The 12,437-nt window shown below is 42.1% G+C and overlaps 1 protein-coding gene and 1 pseudogene across 1 annotated transcript in view; both read left to right on the top strand.

Annotated features, from left to right (window-relative positions):
- LOC123992794 (lissencephaly-1 homolog A-like) overlaps positions 1-9,673 on the top strand; it is a 60,414-nt gene extending 50,741 nt beyond the window's left edge. The window contains exons 9-11 of the mRNA XM_046294317.1: positions 3,242-3,343; positions 3,693-3,849; positions 5,544-9,673. Of these exons, the coding sequence (XP_046150273.1) occupies positions 3,242-3,343; positions 3,693-3,849; positions 5,544-5,617 (333 nt within the window). The 3' untranslated portion in view covers positions 5,618-9,673. The remainder of the gene's footprint in view (positions 1-3,241; positions 3,344-3,692; positions 3,850-5,543) is intronic.
- Positions 9,674-11,116: 1,443 nt separating this feature from the next.
- Positions 11,117-12,437, top strand: part of LOC123992798 — a 32,801-nt pseudogene continuing 31,480 nt past the window's right edge.

The raw sequence follows: 12,437 nt of genomic DNA, 5'->3' as shown, positions 1-12,437 counted from the left end.
TACCCTCACCTTTAATCACTTTTTTTAAAGACAGGTAGGATTGTCCTGTCATCAATTATACTGTCACACTTTATGTTCTATGAACTGGGGTTTACAGATTATTTCACTTATAATTCACTGTATCACAATTCCAGTGGGTCAGAAGTTTAGACACTAAGTTGACTGTGCCTTTATACAGCTTGGAAAATTCCAGAAAAAGATGTCATGACTTTAGAAGCTTCTGATAGGCTAATTTACATCATTTGAGTCAATTGGAGGTGTACCTGTGGAGGTATTTCAAGGCCTACCTTCAAACTCAGTGCCTCTTTGTTTGACATCATGGGAAAATAAAAAGAAATCAGCCAAGACTGCAGAAAAAATATTGTAGACCTCCACAAGTCTGGTTCATCCTTAGGAGCAATTTCCAAATGCCTGAAGGTACCACATTCATCTGTACAAACAATAGTACACAAGTATAAACACCATGGCACCACGCAGCCGTCATACCACTCAGGAAGGAGACGCGTTTTGTCTTCTAGAGATGAACATACTTTGGTGCGAAAAGTGCAAATCAATCCCAGAACAACAGCAATGGACATTGTGAAGATGCTGGAGGAAACGGGTACAAAAGTATCTATATCCACAGTAAAACAAGTCCTATATTGACATAACCTGAAAGGCCGCACAGCAAGGAAGGAGCCACTGCTCCAAAACCGCCATAAAAAAAGCCAGACTACGGTTTGCAACTGCACATGGGGACAAAGATCGTACTTTTCTGAGAAATGTCCTCTGGTCTGATGAAACAAAAATAGAACTGTTTGGCCATAATGACCATCGTTATGTTTGGAGGAAAAAGGGAGAGGCTTGCAAGCCGAAGAACACCATCTCAACCATGAAGCACGGGGGTGGCAGCATCATGTTGTGGGGGTGCTTTGCTGCAGGAGGGACTGGTGCACTTCTCAAAATATATGGCATCATGATGAAGGAAAATTATGTGGATGTATTGAAGCAACATCTCAAGATATCAGTCAGGAAGTTGAAGCTTGGTCGCAAATGGGTCTTCCAAATGGACAAGCATACTTCCAAAGTTGTGGCAAAATGGCTTAAGGACCACAATGTCAAGGTATTGGAGTGGCCATCACAAAGCCCTGACCTCAATCCTATAGAACATTTGTGGGCAGAACTGAAAAAGCGTGTTCGAGCAAGGAGGCCTACAAACCTGACTTGGTTACATCAGCTCTGTCAGGAGGAATGGGACAATATTCACCCAACTTCTTGTGGGAAGCTTGTGGAAGCCTATCATAAACATTTGACCCAAATTCAACAATTTAAAGGTAAGGCTATCAAATACTAATTGAGTGTATTTAAACTTCTGACCCACTGGGAATGTGATGAAAGAAATAAAAGCTGTAATCATTCTCTCTACTATTTTTCTGACATTTCACATTCTTAAAATCAAGTGGTGTTCCTAACTGACCTAAGACAGGGAATTTTTACCTGGATTAAATGTCAGGAATTGTGAAACTGAGTTTAAATGTACTTGGCTCAGGTGTATGACTGCAACTGTATGTCCTCCTCGTGCATGCTTAGCTGCCGAAGATGATATTTGATTTTAAAATAAGAGATGGATGGTAGTTTTGGTGAATATGGAAAAAATATGATTTATACTGCACCACAGAGCTTGTGGAAATGGAACAATTGAATTTTAAGTGCAAATGTGGTCTATCACATATTGCCCTCCAGTGCAAGTTTGCTCTAATCTGTGTTCAGATACACTCTTACAGTGCATTCGGAAAGTATTCAGGCCCCTTGACCTTTTCCACATATTGTTAGGTTACAGCCTTATTCCAAAATGAATTAAATTGAGAAAAAAAACGATCTACACACTACCCCATAATCACAAAGCAAAAACTGTTTTTTTAAAAAAAGTGTTCACATTTTTTAACATTTACAATACAAAACAAATATCACACTTACATCAGTATTCAGACCCTTTACTCAGTACTTTGTTGAAGCACCTTTGGCAGCGATTACAGCCTCGTGTCTTCTTGGGTATGATGCTACAAGCTTGGCACACCTGTATTTGGAGAGTTTCTCCCATTGTTCTCTGCAGATCTTCAAGCTCTGTCAGGTTGGACAGCTATTTTCAGGTCTCTCCAGAAATGTTCGATGGCGTTCCAGTCCGGGCTCTGGCTGGGCCACTCGAACATTCTGAGACTTTTCCGGAAGCCACTCCTGCGTTGTCTTGGCTGTCTGCTTAGTGTCATTGTCCTTTTGGAAAGTGAACCGTTGCTTCATCTTGTCACTCTAGCATAAAGGCCTGATTGGTGGAGTGCTGCGCAGAGATGGGACAACCTTCCAGAAGGACAACCATCTCCACAGGTTAACTCAGGAGCTCTGTCAGTGACCATCTGTTTCTTGGTCACCTCCCTGACCAAGGCCCTTCTGTCCTGATTGCTCAGTGTGGCTGGGCAGCCAGTTCTAGGAAGAGTCTTGGTGGTTTTAAACTAATTCAATTTAAGAATGATTGGGTCCACTGTGTTTTTGGGGACCTTCCTCAGATCTGTGGCTCGATACAATCCTGTTTTGGATCTCTACGGGCATTTCCTTCGACCTCATGGCTTGGTTTTTGCTCTGACAGGCACTTTCAACTGTGGGCCTTTGTATATACAGGTGTGTGCCTTCCCAAATCATGTCTAATCAATTAAATTGACCACAGGTGGACTCCCAAGGATGATCAATGAAAAGCAGTTGTACTTGAGCCTAATTTCGAGTTGTAGCGAAGGGTCTGAATACTTATGTAGATAAGGTAGTTATGTTTTCAAATGTTAAATAAAAATAATTTCTAAAAGGCTGTTTTTACTTCATTGTTATGGGGTGTTGTGTGTAGATTGCTGAGGATTTGTATTTATTAATCCATTTTAGAATAAAGCTGTAAAAAAATGTGGTATGTCAATCGGTCTACATACTTTCCTGAAGGCACTGTATCTGTGCAGTCTGTGTCCTGCTCTGGAGACACATCCTCTGATAACTATTCCGTTTGTAGTCCATTTCCCCTGATGCTAAGGTGCTATTTATTTATCGAAGGCTGTGGTACAAAAATGCATTTATTTCAGAGGGCTCCTGGCAGCATATAGCCCTTATAACAAAATAATCATAGGGTTGATATCCACCAAGTGAACACTGCTAAAGGTTCTGTATTGGCAATTTACGGCGGCAATTGGAGCTCATCGTAATTCTTTCTCTCCCTGTGTCCTTCCAGTCTAAGAAGAGTGGTAAGCCGGGCCCCTTCCTGCTGTCTGGCTCCAGAGACAAGACCATCAAGATGTGGGACGTCAGCATTGGGATGTGCCTTATGACACTGGTGAGTGGACCATTAATCATAGACATTCGATAATGGTCATTCTGATTCATGCAGTTTTTAATTGAAAAATGTCCCCATTAGTGATGCCAACTCCATTCTTCACATAACATGACTTGAATTGTAATGTGGTTGACTGGTTTCCCGAACTAAGCATAGTTTGTTTTAGTCAAGGAACAGTCTGGGAAACTGGCACTAGATTTTGTATTTGAAAATAAAAGAGAGCCGCACACTCTAGGAGCTCAGATGCAAAGATGTAATTACCAACGTTTCGACAGCCAAGCTGTCTTCATCAGGGTTTATCAGGGTTAGATTTTGTATTAACAATTCTAACCAAACACTATTGTCCCAGGTTGGCCATGACAACTGGGTGCGCGGGATGCTTGTCCACCCCGGAGGCAAGTTCATATTAAGCTGTGCTGACGACAAGACCTTAAGGATCTGGGACTACAAGAACAAGCGCTGCATGAAGACTCTGAGTGCCCATGAACACTTTGTTACCTCTCTCGGTAAGCCGCTCTCAATCTTCTCTTCTCCTACAGTCACAGTCAGCGCCAGTTACTGCTGGGTCTTTTTTAGTAGGCACACAGTAGCAAAATGTTTGCGCTGAGCTATGAACTGAAATTTCTGTTTTTTTTTGTTTTTTTTAAAACAACTATTTGATCCGAGTTCTGTTCAATTATTTGAATTCAATTTAGTTATTTTTTTTCTGTGAGCTTAATGCGCACATTGCACAGCTTCTCTAGAGATAAATCAGCCTGAACTGTGTGACATAGTAGAGTTGTAGTTTCCAACAGGCCAATATTCTACATGGTTTAATGCATAAAGCGGTGTAATAAACTACAATGACCATAATCCATTGCACATCTACTTGTCAAGTTTTTCTTTTATGCCTGCTAGGGAAGAGGGAAGAATTCACAATCGTGAGATGATATAGAGAGCAAGTGTTGCTTCGCGAGGTATCTCTAACTGAAAATACTTTAAATAAGTGATTGATAGTTGCTATTCAGTAGTCATAAAAATATGCTACTTTGAAGAACTACAAAATAGGGATTTTGTCAGACACCATATGCAGCAGCTCTGTAAAGATGAGATGATTACTAGTCATCAAATAAAACAAATGTAATATACACTACTGAAATATTTAAATTATGGTTCATAATTGATGAGCAGTAATAGGCAGTCACTATCAAAAAAACGTTATTTTTTTATAATCAAACGGAACTAAACTCAAAAAGCACTAATCACTCAGTACTACAAAACATTTGCAACGTGAAACGAACATTTGATTTCATCTGTGGCTAAGTTCAGGGAGTACTTGCCTGTATCTCCATGTCCTTAGTGAACTCAACTCTGGTGTTTCCTGAGTTGTTAGTTCTTTGTTTGGTGGTTTATTGAGGTGTGAGCTAGGAGGCTCTGCATTAACCCCCTTGGGTGCATCATGCTATAGGCCCCAGAGTGAGAGGATCAGGCAGGGGTTAGACAAAGCTGTTTTGAACGTTGTTTGAATGGGGTTAGGGATAGATAGATGGATAGGAGAGGGGTGGGGGTTGTAGAGTTATGATAAACTGGTCTTGCCTGGCTCAATATCCTGGGGGCTGCTAGCTGGCAGCTGGGGTCTAAGAGGTAGACAAATACTCCAGGATTTTCCCAATTTTCCTCAAATCTGATTCTTCTAAGCGGATCAAGGCTAGGGAACTCTCCGGAGAAGGAGACTCCAGCTATCCAGCCAGCTTTCCTGTCAGGCTAGTGCTGTTTGAAGCCTCAGCCTCCGAAATCTAGCCACACACACACACAGAGCACTGCTGTAAGCTATTGTTTGGATATTTTGGGGGGAGAAGACAAATACACCTTTTGTTGAGGTTTATGTGCTGTGCTTTTCTGTGTGATGCATGTACCAAGAGGTAAAGAGCTTTGTCTAGTTAATGAAATGCCCCAATTCAACTATTGATAATAAAATAATGATATATTCAGGTCATACTGCTAAATGGAATATTATTGATAAATGGCCTTTAATGTGGAAGTTAACTAATTATTCTGCCATCTCCTCTGGATAGAACCCGATTCTCTCTCTCAATTAATTTCAATTAAGTTCAAAGGGCTTTGTGGGCATGGGAAACATGTTCACATGGCCAAAGCAAGTGAAATAGACAAATTATTTACTCTTCCTTTGTACTGATGCCCTTTCTCCTCTTCTCCTCAGATTTCCACAAGAATGCGCCGTATGTTGTCACCGGGAGCGTAGATCAAACAGTAAAAGTGTGGGAGTGTCGCTGATCCGATCAGGCCTAAGAAGATCGGACCACCACCATCCCAATTACCACCCCACCTCCTCTCACCCCACCTCCTATAGGCCTCATTCCACCCCCCGCCCCCCTCTGCATCCCACCTAACACTATCTCTTTCATCACCTCTGGTTACACTCACACACCATGGTTAATACCTTATCCTGTCATCACGCTCTCTGGTCCAATAACTATGGTCCTTTTATGTACATTATTCTGGATGTAGATTGAGCTATTAAATGTTACACAGCAAAAAAAGTGTTCTTGCATGGTGATGATGAATCCAAAATTGTATACTGTAAATTTACATAAGGTTGTCTAGAAGTACCATAGGTTTAACATGGGTGGGGCTGGCTAAGTCTGTTGTCACATGCAGCCTTACCTACCTACTTATTGAAGGCAGATGTTTCTTTGTGTGCGTCACAAATGCCACACTATTCCCTATATGTTGCAATACCTATGAACAGGGCCTATGTGCCCTGATCCAAGGTAGTACACTACAGGGAATAGGGTGTCTTTTGGGACACATTCTTTGACTTGGTGTAAAACGTAGGGCGCTAACACTGATAATTTTAAAAACGACTGTCGTTTCTTTTCGTGTCAGATTTATTATTTTTGTCACTTTTTTCCCCTGTTTATTTTATTTTTGTTATTTTCTCTCCTTTTCACTGTTGTAGTCTGTCAGTGACCTTTTTGAGGGGGAAAAGGAAAAGTATAATCCCTTGATGTCGGAGGATATGAGATTGTCTGTCTGTGGGGGTTTTGTTATTGGAATAATCTGTAGCTTTGTAACATCACTTCTGAAGTGTGCATACCATTTCTCTTCATGTGGAACTAGATAATATATTAATGGCTACATATACGATTGTTTCAAACTGTTGTCTATCTTCGGTCATCTGGGGGTTGAGAAAACAAAACAGCTTTGTACTCTTGTCATGACGACGCGTCCTAAACTGAGTAGCAAAACCACACTTGATAGGCTTAGAATTATCCTATCCAATGACTGAATTATGTTTATTGAATCGGAACCTTTCTATATTGGCATCTGAATGAATTAACCTGGCTAGGCTGCGCAGCTGGTGATCTTATTTCAGTGGGTTAGCATTTTGGCTGAAAACTCAGTGGACTGATGACTTTCAGGTTAGCATTTAGGCAATGTGAGCCGATAGCGTGAGGTTACTCCTCCCTGAAACGCTGCCCCCTGTCTGTTCGGACTGGTACTGGACCTTATGGTTGGCCGCAACTGATCAGGCGACCGACCGCTTCAGCCTTTCTTTAGCACTTGGCCCTTTAGCAACTGACTTCAGGGATATCACCTCTTTTTAATCTCAAGCACTTGAAAAGAAAGACCTTTAGGTGTCTCCCTCCCTCTGTAAGATGTCTCACTGTTGTCTCAAGTCTAACCTGAGTGATTTCCATTGGACTCAACTGAACCTTCTCCCTTTTTCTAACCATATGACGAATCAGGTGTCAGCTGGGTTTTATTATCCCTTATACTACAGGAATCATGTAAGAGATTTGATGCTCAGTTGGCCATTGTCTTGTGCTGCTTGCTTCTATGGGCTGTGTAAATTAGGGAGGGTAAGCTTAAGCCTTAGCTCTGGATGAAATATGCAAGTTTCAAATGAGTCGGACACAGTCAGAGAGACGTCGTCATAGCATGACAAGGAGTCAAAGTTGCCCCTCTGGTTTTGATGTGCAAAATATCTCCCTGGAAAAATACAAAGAATTGAGAGGTAATAAAGCTGTTTCTGTGGGGGAGAAAGACATGTAAACTAAAGCTTTTTACTGAGCTGTAGGTAAGTGTCCAAATCTGTGTTTCCACTGAACTGACTGGGTAACTTTCGAGGGGGATTCATTCATTCAGTTGGTGATGAAATAAAATGCTAGCAGTAGACATGTTCTCTGTACAGTAGAGGTCTGATGGTTGTAGTTCTTGTATAGGGATCTTCACCCCTAAGACTACATACAGCAGCTCCCTTGCCACAGACTGACGTTGGTCTTGGGCAAGACCTACTAGGATCTGTTTGTGCACAGGAGAGTGCTTAGACACCATTCCTAGGGAAGAGCTCTTGGTTCAAAACTCTTCAGGACTGACTCTAACATATTGCAGTAGTCTCCAGGGTGGCAAGCACATCTGTATCCTATTCTGTTCATCTTAATGAGCTAGAAGGCTGAAGAAATAATGAAAAATGACAATTGGAACTAATTCTAATCTAACCAAATCTATATGACAATGGAGACCAACCATTCCCCCCAACAACAAAAAATAACATCTTGCTTACTCTGCAGCAGGCGAGGAAGAATCCTATTATCTTGCACATCCCTGCTTTTCGTTAGCTCTTTGGTCCTTTGTCTGACTGACGATCGAAGAGAAATGAAGACTCAATAAAATATCATTTTTTTAAATCAGCCTTTTTGCATTATGATGCAATTCTGTAATAATAAAATACTCCACTTGCTTAACTGATTTTATTATTTTAAGCTTCTTTGCTGAATAACTTCCTGTTCCTCTTCCTGTGTGTATTTGATTGGATGTAGCTAGCTGCTGCTGTTGACCTCTGAACCCTCATAGTGGCTAGTGTGATGAACCCTTTGACCGGTTGACAATACCACTGCTGCATGTACCCCTGTTGTACCAGAGGCTGAGCCATCTGGCCTTGTGAGCCTTTCTGGTTCAAGTGCTATGATGTAAGCCACTGAACACTCAGGCCGAGTCTGAAATGGCACCCTATTCACTAAAATTAGTGCACTTAAGACGCAGACTCAATCAGCCACAGGCCACTCCGCTAAGCTGTCAAAGGCTAGTCTGTCCACTTGACAAATTTATATACTGTAAAAAGAGCGAGAAGTAGGATAAGAGAACTCCATCACTTATGAGAAGGGGTGGTACCCCTACTGTTGCTTGCCAGTAAGCAGGTGTATTGTCCCTGTGTATCTATGTATGTATACTGTGTATTTTGCATATTGACTTTTAAAGACACCAGACAGGTTGGCTCAAGCTGGCTTGATGGCTGCAGACAGACCTCGCTGTACTTAATGTGGTTGGTTGTTGCTGCTGAAAGGAGGACAGATCTGTAAATGTATGAACTGGCTCCTTCATTCCTCTATATGCGATGGGATTGTGGCAGACTAAAGATGTTCTGAGAGAAAAGAAGCCTCCTTGAGAGAATACCACTTATGCCTCCTCTAGACTAGAGACCCCCATGTATTTAATCAGACTAGACAGGTCTTTCTCCAAGCTCCTTTCTCTGTCAGTCAGAGGGAGGGAGAGACTTTGATTGAAGAGTCGGCTTGAGTTCATTCCGTTACACCAACCATCGATAGGACAATTGGACATGGTGGTGCTGATGCACCATAAAACGTGTTTTAGCTGAAACCAAAAAAAATTAACTACAGTAAGACGACATGGTTTAGCTTCAGCATTCAGATGTCCTGTTCTGTTCTGTTCTCAATCCTAGGCTAAGTTAGCTTCCTGATTTAAGACGATTCTCTCTTCAGATTGGCTTAATTCAGGATTACCATATCAGGTTCCTTGTGTGTAAATTCTAAACCAGGCCTGAAGTGAGCCTAAACGGATATTTGACTTGACTCTTATTGTTATTAAAGAACTCAGCTTTCCTTTTCTTGGGTTAGACAAGGTCTATAAACAAATTGTCCAGAGGGAGAATGTGTGTCTCCCCTTGTAATATAGTTGTCATTGAATGAATGCTTTCCATAACTGTGCTATTGTACCTTCCCTGTGAAAAGAAATCACTTTTTGCCATTTGCAGCTCCCAAGCAATCCCTATGCTGCACTGGCTAGGTGGATCAGAGGGACTGGCAGACAAGCTTGCACTGTCTGTTGGTCCTTCCCCCTCAGTCTCAAGTCCATCTGTCTGCTATAATCTGCCTTGTGAATAGATTGAGGGCTTCAGACTTCTCACAGCTTGAACAGGATTTATAGTTTTGCTTTCAACGTCTTTCTCACTCTTCACACAGCAAAATTGCTAACAAAATATCTGGATGTCATTATTGTTTGCAACATAATTAAAGAAAAATATGTAAATGTTGGCCTTTTATTGGGTTGGAGGGGGGGTTCTCAACAAAGAACATGCACTGCTTGATATATTACATGTCTACCACAGATCTGTTCATTTAGGGATTTTCTGATTTTGAGCTAAAGGTTTCGGGGAAAGCGAGTCTTAACATTTCATGATTTTCTTCAGCGAATGGCATGTATTTTTTCTTAGGTAGAAAATTATAGATCATTAAATGATCATAATTACATATTGCCAGTATACTGTGTGTGTGTGAAGTATTAATATAATGGTAGGGATTAATTTTTAATGTTCACAGCTGTTATGTATGCCAAGAGATGATGGAAACCATACTTGGAACAGAATGTGATTGAGATTTTTGGGTCTGTTAATGTAAATTGTCAATCTTACATTTCTAAGACCATGTTGGTGTCTTTATTTATTTTTGCAATCTTCCAGATAAGTGCATGGTTCCACCTGGCTGGCACCTTCCTGCTATGTCTAATTGTCTGACTACACTAAAAATGTCTCATGATCTTGAAGAATATCGATGAAGTGTGAAATGCAGCTCTGGGAACAGATTAATCATGCTGAGCAGTTTAGGTTATGACTCAAATATACTTGCTCAAGCAATATTTTAATTCACTTGGATACATTTGTGCAAGTGTCAATCTGTTTTACTGTTGCCCCTTTGCAAATGTTTGACTGGGTGGGTAGGGTGTACAATTGCCATCATTTTGCCGTCTGCTTCTGAATGGAGGATCATTTGTATGTGGAGAATTGATCAATCAACCACACACACTCAACATCAACTATAAATTGTTGTCGGGATACTACTGATGATATGTAGCCTCAACCTATCATGTTTCAAAATATCCATGCTGGCGGGATCCATACCTCAATGTGAAATGGTTAGGTAAGAAATTATGGTTAAGATTTAGAGTAGGGACTAACGAAAGATCCCGGATAGCCCTGACCCTTCAAAATGTTGACTGTTTTGAATGCGCTGAATATCGACGTCAACCAATGTCTCGTCGCAGAATTGTGACTTCGTTCACCATCACAGAAGAAACGCATTATCGTTTGTGCAAAAAAAGTCCATCGTGAGTTCTCAGATCGTGTGTACAAGACAACTCTACATACGAATATATTCCCGAGCGAATATTTCAGGTATTCAAGTTACTACCATTATAACAAGAGGCTAGCTAACGCTAGGCATCTCATTTAGAGGTCTTGTATAGCCATCTATATAAATAAGTTGAAATGTGCTTTAGCTAGGTGGCTAACTTGCGGTTTACTGATTTAATGCATTTAGTTATCTAACAAGCTAGATACTATCCCCATAGTTTTACCTTTTGTATGTAGTATTTTACACCCATTTATGTCAGTTAGCTAACTTTTTAGCGTGCCAACCCTTTGAGTTCAAATGTACAATTGTGTATCATGTGTTCTTCCTCCACAGTGAAGTGAAAATGTCACTAAACAGGTCAATGGAACCGCTACAAAGACAAGCCTCCGGACTTGGCCTCCAAGTATCCAGACTTCGAACAGCATGTCCACACCAACCTGGGTGGCAGAGCTATGTGAGTACAGGGCGTATTCATTAGCTACGGAAATCGTTTTAAGAACCAAAAGTGAGCAAAACTATAAATTGTATTGGACAAATTCTGGTAGTTTTAGGACCCTCCCCGTTACCCATAGAGAACAAGAGCACCTCCTCCCACCTCCTCCCAGCTGCCCACTGCACTGAGGCTAGGTAACACGGTCTCCACCGATAAATCCATGATTATCGAAAACTTCAATAAGCACTTCTCAACGGCTGGCCATGCCTTCCGCCTGGCTACTCCAACCTCGGCCAACAGCTCCCCCCCCCCCCCCCCGCAGCTCCTCTCCCAAGCCTCTCCAGGTTCTCCTTTACCCAAATCCAGATAGCAGATGTTCTGAAAGAGCTGCAAAACCTGGACCCGTACAAATCAGCTGGGCTTGACAATCTGGACCCTCTATTTCTGAAACTATCTGCCGCCATTGTCGCAACCCCTATTACCAGCCTGTTCAACCTCTCTTTCATATCGTCTGAGATCCCCAAGGATTGGAAAGCTGCCGCAGTCGTCCCCCTCTTCAAAGGGGGAGAAACCCTGGACCCAAACTGTTATAGACCTATATCCATCCTGCCCTGCCTATCTAAGGTCTTCGAAAGCCAAGTCAACAAACAGGTCACTGACCATCTCGAATCCCACCGTACCTGCTCCGCTGTGCAATCTGGTTTCCGAGCCGGTCACGGGTGCACCTCAGCCACACTCAAGGTACTAAACGATATCATAACCGCCATCGATAAAAGACAGTACTGTGCAGCCGTCTTCATCGACCTCGCCAAGGCTTATTCTTATCGGCAGACTCAATAGCCTCGGTTTTTCGGATGACTGCCTCGCCTGGTTCACCAATTACTTTGCAGACAGAGTTTAGTGTGTCAAATCGGAGGGCATGCTGTCCGGTCCTCTGGCAGTCTCTATGGGGGTGCCACAGGGTTCAATTCTCGGGCCGACTCTTTTCTCTGTATATATCAATGATGTTGCTCTTGCTGCGGGCGATTCCCTGATCCACCTCTACGCAGACGACACCATTCTATATACTTTCGGCCCGTCATTGGACACTGTGCTATCTAACCTCCAAACGAGCTTCAATGCCATACAGCACTCCTTCCGTGGCCTCCAACTGCTCTTAAACGCGAGTAAAGCCAAATGCATGCTTTTCAACCGATCGCTGCCTGCACCCGCATGCCCGACTAGCATCACC

The sequence above is a fragment of the Oncorhynchus gorbuscha genome, linkage group LG13 (genome assembly GCF_021184085.1).
Source record: "Oncorhynchus gorbuscha isolate QuinsamMale2020 ecotype Even-year linkage group LG13, OgorEven_v1.0, whole genome shotgun sequence".
In the NCBI taxonomy this organism is placed as follows: domain Eukaryota; kingdom Metazoa; phylum Chordata; class Actinopteri; order Salmoniformes; family Salmonidae; genus Oncorhynchus; species Oncorhynchus gorbuscha.
Note: the sequence above shows the minus strand (reverse complement) of the source record. Positions and strands in the feature narration are given on the sequence as shown.